At 36.4% G+C, this 26339-nt stretch overlaps 1 protein-coding gene across 1 annotated transcript in view; it reads right to left on the bottom strand.

Annotated features, from left to right (window-relative positions):
- The window catches only part of igdcc4 (immunoglobulin superfamily, DCC subclass, member 4), an 85404-nt gene that overhangs the window by 21233 nt on the left and 37832 nt on the right, over positions 1–26339 (bottom strand). The window contains 4 exon segments of the mRNA XM_067426795.1: positions 1987–2118; positions 11731–11864; positions 21511–21670; positions 25192–25500. Coding sequence (XP_067282896.1) covers positions 1987–2118; positions 11731–11864; positions 21511–21670; positions 25192–25500 — 735 coding nt within the window.

Here is a 26339-nt window from a genome sequence, read left to right as displayed (position 1 = left end):
TTATTATAAGCACAGTGTCTCCCAATCAACCAGGTGTTTAAGGGCACGGAAAGGATTTTTCACCAGGTTTCGAACCTACCAGGCTATCCTACTCTTACTTCAAACTGACTGACCCAACCCGAGTCAAACCGAGCCAAACCGAAATATATATATATATTCGGAGTCAAACCGAAAAATATATATATATATTCATACTTTGAAATATATATACAATTATTGAATTATATATTTTAATGGTAACACTATTTTAATAGTTCACTTTAAACATTCTACAAAGTAACTTTGCCACTACATGTCATTAGTATTATATGGTCTGTTTAATAACACACTGTAAAAAAATATATTGAAAAAAAGTTACCTGGTTGCCTTAAAATTGAGTTCATTGAAATTAAAATTTTGAGTTAATGCAATTAAATTTTTTGAGATTTAACAACCTTTATTACAATATTATTAAAAGATTTTGTTAATTGTGTGTGTTTTATTTCTGATGACGCAGTGAAACATGCCAAATAGTGCTATTTTCATGATTTATCAATTTTTTTATGTGGTTCTGATACAATAATAATTTGAGTTTCTATTTATTAAAAACAAATTTCGTTCATTGTATCAACAAAAAAATATATTTCAAAAAGCTCTATTATATTATAGACTATAGACTAGATATATTATATAAAATTATAAGGCAACCAGGGTACTTTTTTAAAGGGGTACTTCCGCGCTGGGAAGATGAATCTGTATTTAAACTGGGTCATCAATGTAGTAGAAATGTGAAATTATTTTTGATGAATTTTGTGCCTTCTAGACTGAGAAAAGACAGAACATTTATTTTTGTCTCATGGGGATGAAAGACTCCAATTCCCAGAATGCTTTGCTGCCCTGTGAGGCCATTCCCAAAGCCACCAACTTGATTACTGTGACTAAGTTGGAGAAGGCACTACAATTAAAAACTGAACATGTCTGTTCAATATAATGAGTGAGTCACCGCGCGAGTATCACAGCACTGAGCACTAACTGCAGGAGTCAGATAAATGAGCTAAATGAGCTAAATGAGCTCTCATGATGAGAGCTGAGGTAATCGTGACTACACTTGCGGCATACATTCACACCGCGAGTTCAGTCTGGCGAGTTTCAGTTCATGCCTTTGCATGCTTAACTTTCATAGAAATTAATTTGAGAAGTTAAAAGACTTACATTGCTCACCATAGCTCCGTTTAAATGAGTGCCTGTAGCTGCGAGCTAAGCTGGATTTGTTATCTCCCATCCCCCATGCGCGGGTTCAAAAAATGCGGAAATGGCTCCCTCTGCTGGCTGTAGTCTTTAGCCAAACATTCCTCCTATGATGCAAATATCGTCAATTTGCGTCATAGGAGGAATTTTTCCAGAAATAAAATGCATAAATCTCTTGTCTCAGGGGATATGAGGGGGGAAAACACATTTATTTGAATATACTCCAGGGTTTCAACTGATACAAAACCATATGCTAATCGCTGAAGTAACCCTTTAAGTTAAACCAACAAAAAACAACAAAATATTTGTACAGTGCAACAAACACTTTATTTTGACGTTCCCCATCAACAGACATTTTACTGACTAGAGGTAACTTAGTAGACTACATGACATCTTGCTCTAACCAACCCTAACCTAATAAGTCTATTAACACTTTAATGAGAGTTAGTTGACATGTTGCTAAATATCTATTGCTAGTAGAATGTCTCAAGTGGATCATTGAAATAAACTGTAACCATTCATGTGTCTTGGTCTACATGAATAGAGTAAAAAGACATATATAAACTATTTTGGGTTTTGGGTTAAGCCTTAATTTGTGATGTAATCCATCCTTATTTAACCAGACAGGTTACATAGGCTGGAGCAGGTACAGGCTGAATGTTTAGACCAGGTTCAAATGCACACACAGACACTTAAAAGCCTGACTGCTACAGCTTAGACCAGGATGTGGATGCATGTATGTAATATATTTGGCCTTACCTTGTCTGCTCCATGACACAAAGGGTTTGGGCTCACCCTGAGCCATGCACTCCATCACAGCTGGACGACCCATGACCACTGTAGAGTTCTGCGGTGGAGCCACAATCACCACCTCACTCTCCTGAGACTGACCTACACATGTCAGACACAGACTATGAGTGTGTGTTTGTGTACATGATAGAGCCTTCACCATCAGGCACAGTGGTTTGCTTGAGTGAAAGCAGAAAACCCAACAGAGGATACGGTTTCCTCTTCTGCTCACAAGATCGAGCGAGATGAGGATCGAGGAGAGGGAGGAAGGTGTAATGAAACAGAGAGATTGAGACAGTTAAAGCGAGGAAAACGTTGAGGCTGAAGAGAATGTTACTTTCTATGGGTTGCAGCTGTCATATAAACTAAAATATAAATAATATATAATAAATATATAAAAAAATATGTTTAACACTTTAAAAAAGGTTTTATTTGGTAAAATTATGTAATGTATTTACTAACATGAACTAACAATGAGCAATACATTTGTTACCGTTAAAAGGGGAATTCTGAAATCTATTGCCGCTTCAATATATCTGTAAATATTTCCTAATTAAATGCATAATCAATGCTTGTTTTCTAAAGTGTGTATTTGGTCTCAGAGGAGTGACAGAATGTCTGGCCTAGAGATGTGTGATGCGTCACTGAACACTCGATAGCAACAAGGTGTTGTGTGTTTGGATTTGAGGTAGAACACACCCCTAACATGCCAGGAGTGCAGTAACAGTGTTTGCTCACTTAGCCTGGCTTCCTGATATGAAATATGGATTTGTCTTTCATTTAATTTATTATATGTTTTCATTTTATATTTCCTTTTACTGAAACACTAAAGAATCAAGATGAATATTGCTTGTACTTTTGTCTGTACCTCTCACTGAGAGAAAGCACATGTTATCAGTATGTTTTGGGGAACATTCTAGTTACAACTGGAGCTTAATCAGCTCCAACCTTGGAGAGACTGTGTATCTTTGCATGTGCACAGTTTTCGGTGTTAGAGATCAGTGTTGAGAATGGACATACTAAGAGATGGGTGGATTTGTTGTTCTGGGCAAGCTGGCCCCTGCTCTGGACCTGGAAGGTCACTATTGGATTAATTCCGGGGTGAAAGCGTCAACAAGTGCCACGTCTATGGAGACGTGCATCAGATTAACTGGCAATGTGTGTAAATTTACCATGACTGTCCTTTTTTCTGAGCCAATCAGAAGCATCCACATTGCAGTAATGATTTGGATAGACCTTGAAAACAGTATAACTGTTGGGACAATTGTATGTACAACAGGGCGAGGCAACGAGACAGTGAGAGAGGGAGCGCGGCCTACGAACTCCTCGTGAGACTTGACTGTTGAGACTTGACTGTTGAAATGGCAAACAATTCTTAAGTAATTTTTTCTTAAATTAATTGCACTCCTCACTCCTGGTCTTCATTTTTCACTACTGGTCTTAGGTCATAAACTGTTAACCACTAACACTTTATTTGCTCTTATGGTGGAGTGGGGACTAATCTTTATAAAATTATCTTGCTTGATATTATAATACATTTCTATTTATAAATAAATAAATGCTGTTCTTTCAAACTTTCCATTCAAGAATCCTGAAAAAATAAAGTTTTTTTGAGAACCAAATCAACATATTACAATGATTTCTGAAAAACCATATGATATACACATATATTGTATGTGTTTATTTTTGTAGAGCACTTTAGGTTAAATTCAATTATTAAATATGCTCTATAAATAAAGCTTGACTTGACTATAAACTATACAGTAAAGGCCCTGTTTCTGTGTGCTCAGAAGAGCCTGTAGACACACCCACAGATCATAATGAAGTAAAACATAAGCGTGCAGCTATGGATACGCTATGGCGGTCATAAATTAATCACTCTGATTACATACAGCAGCAATCACATATGCATGAGAGCCCAAGGATTTAAAATGGGTCAGATTTCTGTCTGAGGCTACAGAGTGCACTGTGTAAAAGCAGTATACAGTGGATGTTCGCCTGTTTTTAAAACAAACTGATAAAGAGAAAAGCAGGCCACTACAGATCATGAATAGCTGCTTAAACAACTGCAAAAGTTTGCTATACGGCTATTTCAAGATAAAGTGAGCGAGTGACAATATACCATATCAAGCAGAATGCTGATGAGCCAAACTACTGCCTCACATCTCAACGAGATTAGATACCTGAATCACGCACACTCTCACAATGACTGTTTCTGTGTACTTGAGCTGTCTGGTCTCAGAGGCAAAAGATGCGTTGCATTCACAGAGCAAAACTATGATTACCTCAAGGTGAAGATTGCTCTCTTTCAATCTGTATTTCTCACATTCTATCTCTCATTATTCAATTCAATGTGGTTTTATTGGCAAGACTGTACATATTATACTGGCATAGCTGAGGAGGTGCGCAAAAACAGAACAACATATTAAAAGAGAAGTTAGTAACCTGAATGGTTAGCTCACCCGAAAATGAAAATTAGCCCATGATTTACTCACCCAAGTCATAGGTGTATATGGCATTTTTCTTTCAGACAAACACAATCAGTTATATTAAAAATATCCTGGCTCTTTCAAGCTTTATCAATGGCAGTGAATTGTTGCTCCGTTTTTGAAGACCACGAAAAATTATCTAGCTTCCACCAGATCGCCTTCCGTATTCGACTTACAGAAAAAGTGCAGCACAAAATGCTTCAAAATGCTTACACTATGCCTGACGAAACTACACAGCAGTTAGTAGTTGCAATGCACTTTTTTCTAATCTGGTGGAAGCTAGATAATTTACTTTATTAAGTTTTAAATATGGATATATTTCTTATACACATTGCTTCACTTCAAAAGACCTTTATTAACCCCCTGGAGCTCTGTGGAGCCGTTATATGATGGATAGATGGACTTTTATGGACTTCAGAAACATAAATTAGCCTTTGATTTACTCACCCTTCAAGTCACCCTAGGTGTATATGACATTATTCTTTCAGACGAATAAAATCAGAGTTATATAAAAAATGTCCTGACTCTTCCGAGCTTTATATAAATGGCAGTGAATGTTGCTCTTGTCCCTTTAAGTTAGACGTCACATAACAGATAAGACCAACAACTGAAGTGTATATGTGACATTACAAGATGTCTACAGGCACACACAGGGTCACCATGTTGAACAAAAGGAACAGATAGCATACTGGGATAATACAGATGATTGGTGTCAAATTCATTTTTTGATTTGAATATTGACACATCAATGGGTGTTGTCAAATAAAAACATATTGAGTAATAATAAAACAATAAGAAGCAGGATGGATGGAGGGATGGCAGTCTCATTTTATTTTTAAAGGAAGTGTATTAAAGATTGTGGCCAAAAGTGGTACTGCAATCACTTTTACTTTTACTGGATTTCAACACCTTAACCCTTAAACGCATACGTCACTAAAGACCTGGGACTCCATTCTCTACCCTCCTCCTTATTCATTGTTTTAAAGTTAGACATCAACCTTCTTAGTATTCTTCCCTCAATTAATAATAAAAAATATAACTGGAAAAAAAATACAGTTAAAAAATAATGCTGGTTTTCACTTTAATTTTTAGTAAAAATTATTTATGGACACAAATGAAGCCAGGTGTGTAACAGTAGCTATATTTCCATCCCCCTGTTTTATGCCCATTATACATTTTTTATCAGATGAGAAAGATGCGCATAAACTGCGATGGAAAGAATTCCTCGATGCACATTAAAAAAAAAAATGTGACTTTTACAATGTAACAGCATACCTGTACTAACCAGCGGAAAAATCTTGTTTGCAAAGCATTTGAAATGCTTATTCAGAAGTCTGATCAAAGATGCTCAGTATATTTCCCTGTCTTACATGACTGCGTTCCCAAACAGCAGCATCTGCCTCTGAAAGCAAGATAAGTTTATTGGGACGCACAAGTTTCTCAGAGACGCAAATAATTTATTATATATGAAAATATATGATTATACATGGTGGCTTCTCCTATGTTTCGTAGAGATTTTTAGTGGTAGTTTAACAGGAAGTGGCGATTAGGTTCTCGACTTTATTTACAAATTTTGTATGCAATATTGCAATTTTGTGCATAAGTTACATTCGCAACTTTAGAAGGAAAAATAGCTACTGTAAAAAATATATATATATTCTGCGCAACAATGACTGAATCTTTGATGACTGAATAAGTAAAATTCACCTTTATTCCTCAAGGTGGAAATGTCTGACACAATGAGTGAATTTTCACTCATAGTTACCGCAGGCAGAAAACAAAAGAATAGGAAGAAACATCAGCAAAACTTGAAATGGCTCAGTAATGATCAGATATTAGTGTCACTGTCATTGATAATGGATATGGTGAAGAAACCATTAGCGATCAAAATATTGATTTTGAAGATGTTGAAAAGGATAGTTTTGAGAATATTTTGGTGAATGTGAGCCAGAAGCTGACTGTAGTGGGAAAAGATCTCTGACGAGGACAGTGTTGATGATAAGCGCATAGATTTGGTATGCTGCCTGTAATTTTTAAACCTGTAAACCGTTTCTTATTTATTTTATTGATTGAATGGCATCTGATCACCTGCTCCTCCTCTCCCTCTGTTGACTTTTCTACCCTGCTGCTATATTTACCTCGAATCTGTTATAAAAGCATGTTAAGAGATTATACACCTCATAACGTTATGAAATTTGTGTATAATCATTCATAAAATTCTTACAGTAGAGATTATAAAAAGAAAGAAATGAAGTATTGAAACCGCCAGTAGGCGGCAGCACTGTTTTAATGAGTGAGCCACTTAAATCATTCATTCACTTAATTTGTTCAAAAGTCAGATTAATTTAGGAAGAAAACAAACACCGATGTGAATACTTTTGTCATTGATAATTACAGACACTATTGAAAAATGAACTAGCAAAACAGACGGCTGCTTTGGTAACTACTTAGCCTGGATGCCAGGCGAATTTAGCCCCGCCAACAACATTTTTAGGTCGGGCAGTTCGGTCTGGCCTTGCTCCATATAATTATCCCTGAACAGAAAATGTTCTGACCAATGAAATCATCAGGGCGGGCTTTAGACGATGATGGACAGATGATCAACAGTAACGTAATCATGCACGTCATCAAAGGGACTTGGATTATATTTTTTCGAATCCTAAACGGAGTGCTTGCTTGTTGTATGCATTCACCTTCACAATTTCTCTCAGAAATGATGATCATGTTGGGTAAGTACTCTGTGTATCATTAAATTATTTTATTTTTTTTCAACACCGGCAAAGATCGTGTATTCCAGCCGGATACCAGCGCACGTGTAGATAGGGTTGCCAAGTTTTTACAACAAAACCCGCCAACTACTAGCCCTAAACAATAGCTTCTCGGGGGGTTCTCCGTGGGGTAAAATGTATGTTATTTTGGCAAGGTTGCCTGCTAAAAATCGCACTCAGAGGTCTATATATCATATAATAGTCAACCCACATACACAGAAAACAACCCGCTGGGGGGAAAAAAGCGGACATGGCAACACAGTGCAGTTGAGCTCTGTTGACATTTGACAATGCGTCGCTTCGTTGCTCTGATTGGTTGTAGGTCTGTCCAATTGATGTCTTTCCTGGTTCGGTTGAAACACGCCCCATAATCACAGCCCAATGGAGCAGTTTAAGACTCATATTCTGACTAGAATTGAGTATGACCACGTCAGGCTGGTAACTACTGATAGTTATAGTTAAATACATTGCAATGGATTAGCTAGCTAAAATATATATGCATGTACTTAGCTATTACACAATATTCTCAGTAGATTTAATTCGCAGTTAAATATAGTCTGCTGTGGGCATACACTGTGCGATTTTCTTCCGATTTCGAGCCAAATTCGTACTCGTGCAACCCTTTTTTTAGGTTGCACTGATTTTCAGGATTATCGTGCATCGTTTGTTGTGAGGTGTTCGTGCAGTGTACAGGGGGAAACGAGAGGCGACAAACCTCTCCCGATTGGGAATCGGATGGCCGGATGAATTTCTGGCGTGTCAGAAATTCTGGTCGCCCCTCGTGATGTTATCGCACAGCTGAAGCAAAGCCACGCACTGATTGCCCTATTTTCCCTCACTGCGTCTGCGCGAAAGCAGAAGTTGAACCATTTAATTTTTAATTTAGGGCTAGCTTACTTGTTTTACTTTCACACTTTATTTATTTATTTTTACTTGTATTTAATATTAATTAATATTTAGCCTACTTAATCTTATTATGATGGGAAGTGGGAACCGTTGTCCATCTTGACACAATGTCATGTTGTCCTTTTTTTCTTCTTTTTTTCCTTTTCCTGTTTTAATTCATGAACACTTATATGACCTATAATTCCTTGTTTAATCGGGCTAAATGTTTTTAAATAGTGAGGAGTAATCTATCTATTATTTTATTATGCAGTGTGCATAATAAAATTATGCATTATGAAATTGTTGTGGGGAGGGCAAATTAATGTAATATCAATTTAATAATAAAAGTAGGCCTAGGCTACTCTAATAATAATAATAATAATAATAATAATAATAATATTTTTATACATAAATTCTAAATCCTCTTGATATCTATATATCTATATATCTTATATATTTTGATATCTCAAGCTATATCTATATATATCTTGATATCTCCTCTTGATATCTTGATTCTATAATCCTCTTGGTGATGCATTTGATAGGCTATCTCTATAATACAGCATGGTCTCTCGTCGCAACAATGCACGGGGGTTTTATTGCGCATTTTTCACCCGTACAGTGTGAGCAGACAAGCCGCGCTCGAAAGTTGGACCGCACAATGAGAGCACATCAATCTTGAGCTTTGGCTTTGCATCGCATGCGATCTATTTGTACAGTATGAGTAGGCACTCGCGTTGTTTTGTTGAATGTGCGATTCATTGGTTGGATGTTACCAATGGTTCAATAGAGGGGGAGTATTTTGATTTATCATGACAAGCTCATATTTGATTAGAAACAAAATTATTGTTACAAAATAAACAAATTCTACATATTTTTCATCTGATCTACTGTGATTTTCATGTTGAAAATTGGGGTGGGGGGTGGGGGGTGCTACTGATGGATTTTAATATGGGGGGGTACCTCCCCCCATCCCCCCCATAAACTACGCCCCTGGATGATGTTATAAAACATATACTCAAACTGAACCCTTCCAAGCTGCAAAAAGTTTAAAAAAATCTGTAATTTATTTTTCTACAATTTTTACTCTAATATGAGGGGAGTTTGATATTATTGGGACAGGTAGAGAGCCATCTGTGTTAGATATAGATCTGGGTCGCTAAAGACCCGAATATGTAATGATGGTTGATAAAACATTCATGAATTTAAGGGGTAATTCTACCCACCTCCTCTCTTTTGTTCTATTTCTCTCATTGTATTACTCCTTGTATTGTTCTCTTTTCTTTCTCTCAATCTCGCATTTTTCCTAATTTCTTGCTTTCTCTCATTCTATCTCTCAGACTGGGACACATTCCACTCAAGACATTTAAAGTAAGAGAATCTTTATGAAGCAATCGGAACAAATAAAAGCATTGAAAGAAGAAGAAGCAGAAAGATGAATGCGGAACAATTAGAAAGATGGCTTGAAAGATGAATGTGTGAGATGGAAACACACACAGAAAATCATTCAGGTCTCTGGCTGATAAAACAGAAGCATAATGGAAATGAGCAAAGGTCAGCATGGAGATTTAAGTCTTTCAGAGGTGTGTGTGAGGAGGGATTAAAGGCAGCGACCGACTTCATAGCATTACCAATCCGTCTGCCTCGTCTTCCCACACTCTCTTTTATTTCATTTAGTTTTTTATCTCTCTAGCCTTCTATGTCTTTGTTCCTCATCTCATTCCTCTCTTCCATCCCTCCTTTTGCCCACTCCATTTCATCAACCGAGCAGCCTTAAGGACAGCAGGAAATCAATTCTGCCTGCAACACAGACCACCTCTGCAGAGGGCACTTAAACACACACACACAACACTGAAAGGGCCACTGCAGATATTTAAACTTTACTTCAAATAAAAGACTGAAAGAGAGCCATACATTAGATGTTCCACAATTTAAGGCATCATATCATGAGGAATCACATTTCCAATGTTCTTTTGATATAAAATAGTTTATACATGTATATATGAGTACTATGAAAATATACTGTAACTTTCATTCAAAACGGACCAAAAATCTAAATCAAGCTGCAAAATAGTTCATTTGATATGTTTATGACATCTGTAAGGTGAAGTTGGCACCAATGACCACTCTTTTTAATATATCAGGACCATGGTGTTTAGAAACCTGGTCTGTCAATCACGGTAAAATAATCCACTTGTTTAATCATGATGCAACAAATACTTTTTTACTTTTCAGGGTTTAAGCCACTCCACTCTGTTTCAACAACCATTTATGAGCCCTATTAAGCTAAGCTCTGGGCTCATGGGTGTCCCGGACAACGATTAACGATTCAGAAAAAATGAATCACTGGCCAGAGATATTTTGCATTGAAATAAAGATTAGGATCATGATATTTTGGTAGTATTACAGCACAGCAGGAGTGTACATTAGCACCTTTTATCGTTTTCTTTTGGGATCTGATAGAGCTTTTGGACATGGAAATGGCAATGTGTGACGTCAGAGTCAAAAAAGCGGAATGGGAGAAAATAGGATATATATTAACATGCCTGAACACCAGAAGTAAAACAAACAACAAGTACAAATAAAACTTCACTGCCATGCTTCAAGTCCTTCGAAAGTAAAGCATTCTTTTAAACAGTTTTCATTTCAGTCTGATATTTGCAGAGACAGATATCAGTTAGTAAAGGACGAAGTATACAAAAATTTCCCATACAAAAAGGCACTGTAGGAAAAGTCTATAAAAATACAGCCTAATGTACCGCGTTCAGGGGATAGTTCACCCAAAAATGGCAATTCTATCATTATTTACTCACCCTCATGTCCCTCTAAACCTGTATGACTTACTTTCTTATGGAACACAAAAGAAGATATTTTGATGAATGTTAGCAGGCTAACTCTAACTAACAGTGTTGGTTCCCAAGGACTTCCATTGTATGGACATATATAAAACTACAAATAGTCAATGAGAACAAAACAGTGTGGTTACCAACATTCTTCAAAAAAATCTTCTTCAGCAGAATAAAGAAATGTATACAGGTTTAGAATAACGTGAGCGTGCGTAAATGAAGACAGAGCAGTCACATTAGGGTGGACTATCTGCCTAATATATGAAGAAATTATGTTCATATTCTGAATTACACAGTGCGTTGTGTTTTCTATCCGTTTTTTTACAGATTGTTTTTCTTGCAGTGTACTTACAGGGCAACACAACAAAAACAGACCATTTAATTCCAAGGTTCAGAGAGAGGGTAGAAAAACTAACATTATAACTAGCACTATCAAGTACAACTCTATAATTCCAAAGTTTATTGAATTCTCCCAGAATGCACTCACTGAGTTTTAAACTTCTTTAAGGCCATTACTGTGTCTGTGTGTGTGTGTGTGTGTGTGTGTGTGTGTGTGTGTGTGTGTGTGTGTGTGTGTGTGTGTGTGTGTGTGTGTGTGTGTGTGTGTGAGTCAGACAGATGAGGTGAGGTGAATGGAGCTTCTAGAGTCTATGCGAGGTGGACAGATCACGGCTAATGAAAAGCAGACTATGATGGGGTAATTAAGAACAGGTCTTTGAATTGTACCTGGGCTAACTGTGAGAGAAGCATCTTGGCTGAACCGCTTGCGGGCAGAGTTGAAGGCCACACAACGGTACAAGCCTTCATCTCCTTTAGAGACTCCTAAAATTTGCAGCACCCCGTTTGGAAGAGATATGTACCTGTAAGAAAAAAAGAAAGAGATTAGCATTAGCATTTCTAAATCAACTGAAAGTGTCAATATATATGTGTGTTTGTTTGTTCTTCTTCTAAACCGAAGCTTATTTTAAGCTTTAGGAAGCTAGAAATCTGCTGTTTATTAAGTGCTAGTCAACTCAGATAAACATATAATAAAGCGGCAATATACACAAACCATACTGCAAGAATAACATAGCGGGGGAGTGAAACATGGAAAATAAATGCTAGAGGAAAGAAGCATAGACTGAGTTTAGTCTACAGATGTAGGAGAACAGTCCAGAATGGCAGCAGCTTGTATCTTCAAAAGTCAGTTTCTCTCTTCCACTCACTTTTTTCTCTTTGTTTGCAGTGGCGAGGTCAGGTTGCACCACTAATATTCATTCTATAGTCATCTTTCTCCCCAAGAGACCGCTTTCAAATCCCCTTTTCATTCAGGCCCGATATTATACACCATTAATCTTGTAGGCTCATCCCCAAGAGCAAGACACTCTGGCAGAAAGGCCAAAAAGACCAAGGTTGGGTGAATTTGTCTATCTGTGAGTGTGAGCGGGGTGAAACCAGGTGCATTTTAGAATTCAGAATTCATTGAGGATGTGAGAGTTCAGCTGAGGACACGTCCACACCAGGGCTACACCTCCAGCGTCACGGACCCGCCTCAGCTGCGCCCGGGATGTAAATGAGAGAGCGACTGCAGCAGCCGCCTGAAAACGACAGTGCATTAATGCACGGCTAATGTGCAAGTGTGTTCTCATTAATATGTAGAGGGGCTGTGCATACAAAAGACAGTTTTTACGGATACAAAAGAAAGAATCTGATTCAGACAGGGAAGGATCTTGGAAGCACATCTCCAAAGAAGCTGTCAGACACTTCATGTGAAAATGCAGTAACCTTATTAAGACTACTAGAACTTGTACTTATGTATTATGTACATTTACTGTGCATACAACCTTAATTCACAACATCTAATGATTAAAATTGTTAAACATTTTGACAGCAAAGAGTAAACACATCCTGTCTCGCTGTCGGTAATAGTGTTGAAAGGACAAAGTCCCCAAGGGAATATAACATTTTATTTCATTAAAAAGTTCATATTCTGTACATATACTACCATAGAAGTGTAAAATTTGGAGTTGGTAAGATTATCATGTTTTTAGAAAGAAGTCTCTTATTCTCAAAAACTGCAACTAAACTCTTAAAAGAAAAGGTTTTATATAGAACCTTAAAAGGACAACTCCGGTGAGAAATGACCCTAGGGGTAATTAACAGATGGTTACCGAGTAGAAAACAGATGCTTTTTCATGAAAATCGAATGTAGAGTTTTATCTCTAAAAACAGATTAGCTTTTAGCGCTTGTCTATGGGGCACAGGGTCGACACAGGGTGGTAAAATTAAATCGCTAGTTAATACCACTAACAAAGCTCAAAATAGCCTCACACTAACACGGTAGCATAATGAGGGTCCCTACATGCAAAGCGAAGCATTGAGAACGTTGTAAGAGTACAAACAGTTTAATAAGAAGATACTTTATAAAGACAGCGCATTACGCGTTCACGGACAAGTGCCATGGACAAGAGCGCTGTTCTAAGTGAGCTGGTCAATAGGAATTAAGTTTGTGAAATGTAATAACATGGACATTTTTTTATTTATTTATTTATTTTCTCTGTTTGGTTTAGTGTTTTCTTCCGGAAACAACGGACCATATGAGATTCCAAGTCACAGTTCATCACTTAGCAGAGCGCTTGCGGCTCGACGAGTCGAGACTGTTTTCCAAGATGGCACTTGTTCGTGAACGCGTAATGCACTGTGTTTATAAAGTATCTTCTTATTAAACTGTTTGTACACTCACAAAGTTCTCAATGCTTCGGTTTGCATGTAGGGACCCTCATTATGCTACTGTGTTAGTGTGCGGCTATTTTTAGCCTTGTTAGTGGTATTAACTATAGCGATTTAATTTCACTACCCTGTGCCCCATAGACAAGTGTTATAAGCTAATCTGTTTTTAGAGATAAAACTCTTTACATTCGATTTCCATGAAAACGCATCCCAGAGAACGGTCTACTCTGTAACCATCTGTTAATTACACCTAGGTTCATTTCTCACCGGAGTTGTCCTTTAAAAGGTTCTATCAGCGCTACGTATTTGGAACCCCTAAAAGGTATACTCAACTCCAAATAAAAAGGTTCTATAATGACAAGAAAGAACCCTTTGGCACATAAAAAGGGTTCTATATAGAACCTTTTAGGGGTTCCAAATACATAGCGCTGACCCTTTCTTCTAAAAGTGTATTTTATCAAAAAATAAAGTAAAAATAACAATATTGCACAGTACAATTTTTTTTGTTGGTTTTTGTTGGTTTAACTTAAAAAAGAAAGTAACCCGGGTTGCCTTAAAATTTTGAGTTTATTGAAATTAAAAATTTGAGTTGATACAATGAAGGAAATTTGTTAAATAAATAGAAACTCAAAATATTATTGTATCTGAACCACATAATTTTTTTGGATAAATCATGAGAATAGCACTATTTGGCATGTTTCACTGCATCGTCAGAAATAAAACACACACAATTACCCAATATGTGTACAAAATCGTTTAATAATATTTTAATAAAAGTTGTTGAATCTCAAAAATTGTTCATTGTATTAACTCAAAAATTGTATTTCAATGAACTTGAAATCTTAAGGCAACCAGGTAACTTTTTTTCTAAATAATTTTTTACAGTGCACATAAAAAAATTATAAATCATGTATGCAACCGGAAGCGAGACTGGAATTGCTGATAACTCGTTTCAGCAATTCTGAATCGATTCTTTCTTTTTGGAGGCAATAACTTTATTTGTTAAGTACTTTGATACTTACATTCATAATCAGCTATATTACACACACTACATTGCATGAAAGGTAATATTCGAAACAGCATAATAAGGGCACACACAGATCCAGACTTGAACAATAGTACTCCATATGGTGATCGCACTCCATTTTAGTTGAAGTGAAGGGTAGTCAGGTTTAAGTTTGGTATGTCATGTCTCACTCAAGTTCTCATGTCTCCTTCTCTCTACCTGTGCTTTCCTCTCCGTTGTCCATAGCCCCGTCCAATAAAAACAAAAAGGCAATAAACAAAATTGAAATAAAACTCAATTTTATGGCATTTGATGTAAACCATGACACAGTTGCTGTCATATGCAGAAAAACACTCCTCAGTGGATCAACAGAAACTGACATCAGATGATGAAATCTCTCAATGATGCAATCAGGAGACATTTTCATAAAATGATCTGTACTTGAAATTGAATTTTCAAAACAACCATTAACCTTTTAAAATATCTACATTAATATTTCTGTCCTATCTCTTGGTTTTAAAGCCTACATTTTACAATTCAGATTAGGAGTATTGGTCTGTTAGATTGGGGTTTTAAGAGCTTGTCGGATTTTTCAGGCCTGATGATGATTTCTGAATCTTTTAAGTCATTTGAACAACTCAGAGTTGAGTTTAACATATTCCCTGTAGATTTTTTTCAAATACCTTCAAACTCGGCATTTCACAGAGTCTTTTTAATTGCAGAATAAATTCTGTTTAAATGTATCAGAATTGGAATAAACCATGATTTCAGATTAATCTCTCAAAGGGATTTTTTTCAATTTTTTTGCCCTATTGGTGTATTCTGATTCTTCAGTTTATGATTCTTTGAACCCGTTGTGGGAATGGGATCTGGGGGGGTCTCATTTAGTTGGACTAAGATCTGTAATGGCATTTTACCAAAATATACTTTCACCGGATTTACTTTACACCTGTTTGCATGTACACCTAATTGTTCAAACCTTTGTTTTAAAATGTAAGGTACAAGGGAAACATTTTTCCCATTTATTTGGTCCTCAGATCACATTCAATCATTCTAGAAATGTGTTCATTCTGTGATCCAGGAGATAATAGAAACGGTCTGCATCCCATGCAGGTTCCAGTGGTTACCACGTGGATATCTCAGTAATCAGCCTTTTTTCCTCAGAAACTAACCTATGATCTTAAAGCACAATTTGGACAAATTTGGGAGAATATGGAAGCCTGTGCATTCATTTCTACAGAAACTCTGACCACCTGTTTCAAGAGGACTGGGTTTTTACTCTTGTTTTATTTCTATTCCTTTTTGTGTCATGTTTCTGAATAATTAATGCCGGAAGAGATGTATATTTTTAAATATTTTAATTGTTTTATCTCTCAGCACTTTGGTTTCACTTTGGTCTGTTCATTGATGTTATTTGAATGTGTCTATTATTAGAAGATAATTTTTTTTGAATAGTCTACAATCCATTAGTAAACTGTATGAATAAAAAACCTGATACACAATAATACTATTATCAAGTGGCTTGATATCATGTGGGAAATTAATTTACATGTGAAACAAAAGATATCAAAGGTTGATTGGTAACACATAAGGTTCATTGGTTTCCATTAGTTAACATGAACTAATAATGAACTGCACTTATAAAGCATTCATTTATCTTTGTTAATGTTAATTTCAACATTTACTAATACTTTATTAAAATCTTATTAACATTAGTTAATGGACTATGAACTAACATGAACAAACCATGAACAGCTGTATTTTTATGAACTAATGTTAACAAAGATTAACTAATGCTGAACAAAGGTGTTGTTCATGGTTAGTTCATGTTAACTAATGCATTAACTAATGTTAACTTAATACAACCTTATTGTAAAGTGTTACTCAATCCTCCCCAAGGATACCAAGATGGGGAATAACACCGGACACAATTATGTTCTTATAGTACCTTTTCATTCTCAGTCTGAAAGAGACTGTGATTATATAATGTGCGCTGTTGCACATCTACAGAACATTTCTCTGCGCAAGTGCTTTGTGTGCTTGCTCATACGTGTGCAAGTGATAGAAAGAGAGATTCTTATTATAAAACAGAAAAGATACTCTTGCTCCTAAATCAAAGCAAATGGCTGTGCAAGAGAGAAGAAAAAAATAGAGAAAGACAATCAGGAAAAAGCAGAAAGAGACTAAGAAGAAAAAAAGAAGAAGAAAAAAAAAATCTCACCAGCTTTCTGAAACAGCATATTTTGCACCCAAATTTGTACAAATAAATTAACAATCAGTAGCCAAATGCCCTCTATGCTAAGCTAATAAAATCAGGAGCTTGGCAAATGAAAAATATATCCGATTAATATCTGCATGCAACAATCTGCAAAATACATGGGGTATAGGGGAAAAAAAATCACCCCCCACATTTTGCACATTTTGTTGCTTTGCAGCCTGCAATGAAGCAGTTTTTGTTTTGTTAAGCTGTATTTAGTGCAAAGTATAACATCCAAGTGAAAGATATAACACCAAAATGTCAGAAAAAAACTAAGTTGGATCACTGAGTTGGAAAAAGGATAACCCCTTGTTTCAGCATTTTGTTGAACCACCTTTTGCTTTAATTCGGTCTGTTGGAATAAGTCTCTACTAACTTTGCACATCTAGACGTTGCAATATTTGACCACTCTTCAAGTTCAGTTAAATTTGATGGTGACCTTTTGTGGACTGTCTTCAAGTCATTTCAACGGGTTTTAAGTCTGGGCTCTGACTAGGCCATGCAATGACATTCACCTTTTTCTCCTTCTATCACTGTGTGGTCAGTTTTGCGGTGGGCTTTGGGTCAGTCATGTTGGAGGGTAAATCATCTTCCCATTGACAACTTTCTGGCAGAGGGCAGCAGATTTTCCTCAAGAATTTGACAGTATTTTGCCCTGTCCATTTTCCTTCTACCCTGACAAGTGCTCCAGTCACATGATATTACCACCTCCATTCTTTACTGTCGGAATGGTGCCATTTGGATGGTGAGCTGTATTGAATTTTTGCTAGACATATCGTTTGGTGTTGAGGCCAAATAATTGCATTTTAGTCTCATCTGACCATTTCCACGTGGCCTCGAAATCTTCAAGGTGCATTTTGGCAAAGCTCAGCCGTGACCTTTCTTGAGGAGTGTTTTTTTTCTTGCAACCCTCTCATACAAGCCACATTTGTGTTATTGTTGTCACATGTAAACACTTTGCTGTAGGCCTCTTGGTAGCCTCCTTGACCAGTTTCCTCCTGGCTCTTTCATCCAGTTTGGGCTGTGTTGTATCAAATACCTTCCACTTCTTAACAATAGACTTCACTGTGCTTCTAGGGACTGATAAAGCCTTTCAATTTGTTTTGTATCCATCTCCTGACTAGTGCCTGTCCACAACTTTCTCCCGCAGATCTTTTGACGATGCCTTGCCACCCAGTTGATTTTTTTCTTCAGTTGCACTACCAAGGACTGAAATGCTTCAGGAAAAACCTTTTTTCATGCAGAGCTAACCAAAATGACCGCAGCTAATCACAGTGGACAGTCATTTGGCTTTGCTATTGAGAAGGTGATTACCTACACATGATCGGGTTTACAAGTCATTTTTAGGAGGGGTGATTATTTTTCGAACTCAGCGAATCCGTTTTTTTAATTTGTAATTTTCTTTTTTTTTCTGACAAGTTGGTATTATATCTTTCACTTGGATGTTATAAGTTGTAAAATACAGCTGAATAAAACAAAAACTGTTCTTGTCCGTTTTCATTTCAGGCTGCAAAGCAACAAAATGTGATTATTTTAAAGGGGGGTGATTCTTTTCTATACCCACTGTAAATAAGCAGAACGTAAAATGATGACAAAATAATGCAGATGAACTCATTTACATTAAATACAAAGACACAAAAAAAGAAAGAAATTGAGGCATCCTATGGTACGCAGAAGGATAATCAGAAGCGTGCAACTCCGGCTTTGTGAGTGGTTTGTCGATTTGAGTTATAATCTTACAGTCCTAACTTAATAAAAAAAGTCTGTGTGACTATATGAGGAATGACTTTTCAAATTTTACATCAATAAAAAAGTTTGAGGGACCTTATTTATATAAAGTACATACACCTATTTAGCTATTTTCATATGCTCCGTGTGCAGGTTGAGCCAACTTGGACAGTAGAGTACGCTATCAAAACATTATATGATTATTGTGCAGCATACCCAGCAAGAGTGCAGCATACCCAGAAATCTTTACAGCTTCTTACAGATTCTGTAGTTGACCTTTTCAGATGGGGTGACTGAGTTACAGAAATTTGGCAGCTTCTACTATAGTAAGCCCTCCGTTTATCACATGACATGACATACTTTAAACCGATGACCTGGACTTTATTTGATGCAACAGTTCCCTGCCCTCTGCCTCCCTCCCTCTGATGCACACCTCTTTGATGGGGCCCATGCCTAACTCTTTGACCTCTGATGGGCCTCTTGTACACAGAGTCATTGATTGGCCCCTCTTAAATGCAGACCACTCTAATTGACAAATTACAAATTGCAAAAGTGACTGTAACATGCACACATTGGTGGTAAACAACTAATTAACCTATGAGATGAACCTGATATCAACCTTTTATTTTCATTATGCTGCTTGATATCGCAAACTAGTATATTTTTTACCATGTTATAAAATATCTTAATTATAAACACACTCGTTTGTTACTACTGCACTTTGTTATTCTTCTTGTTATTTCTCTATAGAGGCTCATTAATCAGAAATCTCATACATTCACAGAAAAGAGCTTACTTCCGCTTTGAAAATGAAGGTGGATAATTTGATAAATGTTATATTTTTCAAACATACAAAACAATCAAAACCATATTAGCCATAGAAAACTGTTCATCAACAGATTATTTAATTTACCGTTAACATGAGTTGGATAAAATAATAATCAAATGCATTCAAACGAATGACAACAGAGGCAAATCAATTATATTTGGATTGCAATGGTGGCAATAAAAGCATCAATTATTTAAAATAAAAGAAGTGAAACATTTTCTTTGATATTTTGTACTCTGTTGTCCTCAATTATATAAGCTGTACATGTGAACATAGTATTAATGTGAATGGAAAAAAATGTGCTGTGAAAAAGTACCACTAATTAGAATGTTCGGCATCATCAGGAGAGGTGGTCACCCAAACCTACACGTCTGATGATGTCCTCATCAGACACACAGTTAGTCCATGCAGAAATGCACTCTCAGACAATATGGATAGTTGTTTTAATATCTAATGAGTTTTCACCACTGGACACACCACAAGGAAAGTATTCTCTAGACAAGACATACATGGGGGGAGCTGGGGAGCTTCTAACTTTGCAGCAGGCCATAATCTGTTAGGATAGTGTTTAAATGATTACTGGAAAATATCAGTATTAGCTTTCTGTTACAGCACTAGAAAGCTACCTTCTAATTTTGTACATGTTTTAAAGTGATAACTACTCAGATATATATAAAAGATAAGGCTGCACAAGTGACATTTATAGATATTACACCATATTTTTGATTAAATAAATCCAACATAAGATTGTGTAACTGTGTAAAAAAAACACGGTAGTGTATTTCTAATGTATTTCCCCCCCAAAAAAGGCCTAATTGCACATCCTTATTTGAAACAACTAAATGATCAACCATGTTGGCAAGGGGGTTGTATAATGGTCTTTTGTGGAATCATCTACACATGTAAAGTTGGTTTATAACAACTGCAAAAAAATTAATAGCCTAGTTAGCAATTAAGACTTGTTTACATATGATATAATATGTATATTATGCAAGCACCCGGAAGGGAGTCAGCCCATTGACTTAATCAGTGCCCTGACTAGTGAACTAGGGAGCGGATTGAGACGCACCCCATGTTTTTCCTATCAGTCATCATTAGAACAGAACTGGTACTTGCCCTTATGACAAAGTAACATAGTTCTTGAAGCATTTGCTACAATAAGAATATAATTACAGGTGAGGGCACTGATGGTTCCTCAGTACAATACTTAAGCCTTTTTTCTTTTATTTTTTTTCTTTTCTTTTTTCTTTATGAATCTATATAATTTATGAAAAAGGGCAAACTACAAATTTAGAAACAATATCTACAACATGCCCCAGTTGTACTTTACCTATAGTGTAAAATATTTATCTTAACATATTATCAACTATAAATTCTACAAGTTTTAAAAATGTACCACAATAAATGCAATAAAATGTGATAAATTCTAGTAAATGTGGTCATGAGTAGTATAACAAGCTTTCTAATTAATGTTGATGCATGATAATGTTTTCTCCTCTTTTCATCAACACATTTTTAGTTCATTTGGCTTTTCAAGGTAATGTTTAACTTTCTCCTCAGCATGTTAAATTGGTAAATTATCACTAGAACAAACATTTTATCGGCATCTCGATAGGAATGGCTCGTGCAATCTCATTAAACTTTTAGAAATTCTTCCTCATGCACCCTTAAATAAATCTTGCTTCATGTTGAAAATTGGTCAGTTCAGTTTGGATGGGAAATTAGTGCTTATAAAAGCTTAGAACGTGCAATGTACACAATTCATTTATAGCCTAATTCTATGTTTCCATTAACCATGATATAAATACTGGGGGGTGGGGGGTACTTGCCAGTTTTGGTTATTGGTTACAACCCCCCCACCACCACCCCACCTGCGTGTTGGACTAGCTTTGCACTTGCCATGGGGTCCGCAGTGCCTGAATAAAGTATGACAAAAGGGGAATTATACATTCCAAATCTCATGCCAAGATCATTTACCTGGATGGTTCTCGAGGTTCTACAGGTGCAGGTAGTGGTGCCTGATCCTTCTCCCAGGTGATACTTGGGGTGGGCAAGCCATCTACATAGCACTCAAACCGGGCAGTGCCACCTACGGACACAACCTGAGGCTCAGGATCCTGAAGAAAACGGGACAAGCCTGAGAAAGACAGAGAGAGCAGAGTATGGCAAAAAAGAAAAAGAGCAGAAAGCAACAAGAAAAAAGGGAACCAGTGAATGCATTACATTCACTTTTCATGGAATAAGCACAAGCAATGTAGCCACATGGTGGGAGTAGAGAAGAGGCGAGCGGGGCCCCTGACCTCTGCTCCGGTGCCTCTGAGCTTTGAAAATACTCTCACTTTGATCTGCTACATCTGCCAGACTCACACTGCTCATAAGCCCACAGAACAAGTGAAAGGAAAAATCATTATTCAAACAAATTGTTGATGTTAATTTATTTGATAATGTTGATTTCAACATATTGTACAATAATACATTTTTAACATTTCAAGTTGTATAAATTAACAGTTGTGAGTATTATGAACAAATACGAGTTAACAATGAACAATAGTATATTCATAAAATTAACATTAAAGGTAGACTATATTAAGTTATAGGTTATATCTCTATTAACACTTAAGCTAACAAAAATCTGCATTAAACACTAAATGTCCAAAATTCTTAAAACAGTTTTGCTTTTAGAAGTATCAATAATACTTCTAAAATGTGTTTTTGTCTTGATTCACTATGTACCCTGATTCACTATGGTAAGCCCATCGTAAGTGTTTATATTTTAGACCTAGTGGGATGTTTTATTTGGTAACTGCCTACATGCATCACTCGCCCGTGCATGTCTCATGATATCCGTAAGTATTAGAAAAGTTGCTCCGGCTACTTTGACAGTTGTATGTTGTGGTAGTGGCATATGTTGACTCAAAAAGAGAATGCAATACAGTTTGTAATAAAACAAGAATCAACATTGACTTGGCTTTCAGAGATGTCATGAACAGAGGTATTGAAACGTTGTAAAGGGTACAGAGGGATGGCGTTTTTATTACTTAACAGGTGAGTTTTATTGAACAGATAAACTGCTATATGTAGCTCTCTAACGGAGTTGATTGTAAAGCATTATCTACTGTGAAGGGTCATTTCATTATGGTTGTTGTAGCGCTGTGCAAGTATTTATTTTCAAGGAAGTACCGTATCTATTAATGGGTATAACTACAGTAACCTCTTTAGCTAGTCAGCTTGAGATAATTTCCATCTAAACTGGTTATATCGATCAAGACTTAAGCTAACAAAATCTGCATTAAACTGCATTAAACACTAAATGTCCAAAATTCTTAAAATTCTTAAAACAGTTTTGCTTTTAAATTAGATGAATATAATGAAAAGACAACGTAGCAATACAAATAATTTGGTTTAGAGTATCATTTAGTAATAAAATGATTTATAATGGACCGTGTATTTTCTAGAGATAGTGCTGACTGTTGAAGCTTATCTTTTTTAAGGTCATTTATATTTATCAGGGAAGAAGCCATCCTTATACAAACAGCTAAAATCTAAAAGTTCCTAAACAAGCTCACACATGAAGTACAGCAGCATTCATAATAGCTCCGCAGGCAGTGCAGCCTGCTCGGCTGAGACCTGTTAAACATTAACACTAGATATTTTTGACTTGTACACAGCACGCAGTCTAAAGCAAACACACTTTACAAAAAAAACATGGAAGATTTACTGGAGCACACACCAGTAGCATGGTTGTGTGTAGGTGTGAGCATCTAAATTTACAGAAGTATTCAAAAATAATGAGAAATGTTCAGCCACTGAGAGAAAATGGCATTTTATAACCACAAAAAGTAGTATATGGAGACAAAACTAGTTAAATGAGGATCCCTTCCCTCCGCCACGGTCACCACTGAGTGAATAAGATAATTATCATGATAACTGTATGACTGCTACCAAAACTCACTGTTCCTCAGAGGAGCTCAGCTCTACATGCTGCAGCACTGAGGATCACAGTCATGCAGCTGACAGATAACCAGAGTAAATGACAAAACCATGTACTGACATCCCTCCCGTGGTAGAGGCCTTTATTGCAGTGATTTCTCAATGGATAAAATGTTCTCGTTGTACTATCTCCAATCCCAATACTGTCCAGTTCCATCCATCCATCCACACGCACGCACGCACGAACACACACACACACACACACACACACACACACACACACACACACACACACACACACACATCTACTTACTTAAATTAGTGTGAGTATTTTATATATTTAAAAAAATCAAATGAAAAACTTTTGTCCTTTTAAGATGAATAATGTTATTTATGTAGCCTCGTATTCAGCCTTAGATTATAACATGACTTTTCCACCACGATTGTTTCCCACAACAAATTAAACATACTTACATTAAACAAACTAAATTAATAATAATAATAATAATAATAATAATAATAATAATAATAATAATAATAATAATAATAATAATAATAATAATAATAATCATTTAGGAACTACTTTTCATTGTCCTTTTTGATAAAACAAAATGTCAATATGTTTGTTGCTTGTGTATACTTATACTTGGTTTCTAATTTTTATCACAGAAGATTTCATACTCATCAGAGAAGAGATGCTAGGAATCATCACTATCTACATAAAGGTAAAAAAGCTCAATTGAATGAACCGAAATAAGGAAGGACGACAGAGTCATGGACAACACAGAAAGAAAGAAAGAAAGAAAGGAAGGAAGAAAGAAAGAAAGAAAGAAAGAAAGAAAGAAAGAAAGAAAGAAAGAAAGAAAGAAAGAAAGAAAGAAAGAAAGAAAGAAAGAAAGAAAGAAAGAAAGAAAGAAAGAAAGAAAGAAAGAAAGAAAGAAAGAAAGAAAGAAAGAAAGAAAGAAAGAAAGAAAGAAAGAAAGAAAGAAAGGGGATGAAGTCTGATCTCTTTCCCCCTTCCTCAGGCTCTTCAGTAAACACAATTGAGCCCTTGTACCGACTGGATTGAACGAGTCATACACGAGAATAAAGAGAAAGTGATGAAAGCGAGCAAAGAAGTCAAGACAGCACAGTCTGATGGCCATTCTAATATTATATTTTATCTTACCTGAGCATTCCAATATGCTAATATTTTCATAACAACATGAGCTGCCTGGAATGAGGAAAATGATCAGAATGATTAATATTCAAAATAGTAAGCAAGCGCTGCTTTGTATGCGGTTTGTATATCTGCAATCTTATTTTCGGTTTCCCTTTTTGAATGACGAATATAGACTATTGATACCTGCTGATATAGACAGATATATCCTTTCACACAGGCGCAGGACGCACATGCTAGTTGTCAGTTACCTGTAGTAGCCTACTTTCAGTGTGTTCAAGTACAGCTTTCTGGCCCCGAAGCAGCCGACGTGAGGCGACAACACAGTTGGCTTTTGTCACTACTAGTTCTTTGGCGTTGGCTTGCTGTGTCATGGCCTTACGATGTTTATCAGGTGTACATGGTAACTGGAATGTGATGCTTTCCGGATTATGCAGATTTATACACAACCAAAAACCTAAACATCGGCCAGCCTCTAAAGTTTAAATCAATCTGGCTCTTTGATCTCTCTTAGACTCACAGCTGCTGTTTGCTGGAGATAAATCAGAGCAGAAAAAGTTCATACTCACTGGCGAGATGCAGGGTGAGAGCCCGGCTGGTCAGGGCTCCTGCCGAGCTGGTACTCAGGCAGCTGTATCCACCCTCCACGCCTGCTGGAGTCTGGCCATCCGTGGAGGAGGGCGAGATAAGCAGGGATCCGTTAGGCAAAGGCAGGATGGTCTGGCTCTCAGAGAGGACCGCCCCATCCCGCAGCCAGGTCACGTTGAGGGGGGGCTCGCTGGCCCCCAGATGGCAGTCCAGCAGAAGAGGATGATCAGGCTCCAGAACCACATGGGCCGGACCAGCACCACAGCTCAGCTCCACGGACACGGGCTTCTCTAATTAGTGAGTGAAAAGACGAGAGAAATAGAGAGCTGATGTTAAAACCTTGAACTGGAACAAACTAATCAAATGAAGAAAATAAATAGTCAAACAAACAAATCCATTGAGTGCACAAACATACAGGCTACTCCAATAAAATACAAAGTACAGTACAAACAGTATGTAGAATAAATAGATGACCAGATATGAAAGGATTACTTTAAAAAATATACCCCAGTATATAACCAATACTCATTAGGGAGATGCAAGTACATTTAATTAAACTGAATTGAATGCTCTCTTCGGGTATACACTGTATATTATACCTAAATATATAGTATACCTCCAACAGTGGTTAGAAAAAAAGGTATGCCATGAACATGAACGTAAATATTTTCCACATAATATTTTCAGAATTTCTTTTGGTTTAATACATTACAATAGAATATTGTAGATTAGTATTCTATATTATTATTGTATATTATATTATACAATATTAATATTAACAATATGTGCTTTTCTGTAGCTCAGCCAGTAGAGCGTGGCGCTAGCAACACCAAGGTCATGGGTTTGATTCCCAGGGAAAGCAAGAACTGACAATAATGTAAAAAATAATAATGGATAAAAGCGTCTGCAAAACGCATAAATGTAGAATGACAAAAGATGCTAAATATTAAATTTTAAAATTACTGTAATGGTTTTTTATACATGAACATATAGAGCTTTATATTTTTATATTTTAGCAAGAAAATAATGACCAAAGAAAGACCATCACTCTTTAACACAGCATATTTGTCTCAATATTCTATTAATAAATTACATTTACTTTTACCTAACAATGAAAACAGATCTTGTA

Source organism: Pseudorasbora parva, chromosome 1, assembly GCF_024679245.1.
Source record: "Pseudorasbora parva isolate DD20220531a chromosome 1, ASM2467924v1, whole genome shotgun sequence".
NCBI classification, from domain to species: Eukaryota; Metazoa; Chordata; class Actinopteri; order Cypriniformes; family Gobionidae; genus Pseudorasbora; species Pseudorasbora parva.
The sequence above is the reverse complement of the archived record's forward strand: the minus strand, read 5'-3'. Positions and strand labels throughout refer to the sequence as shown.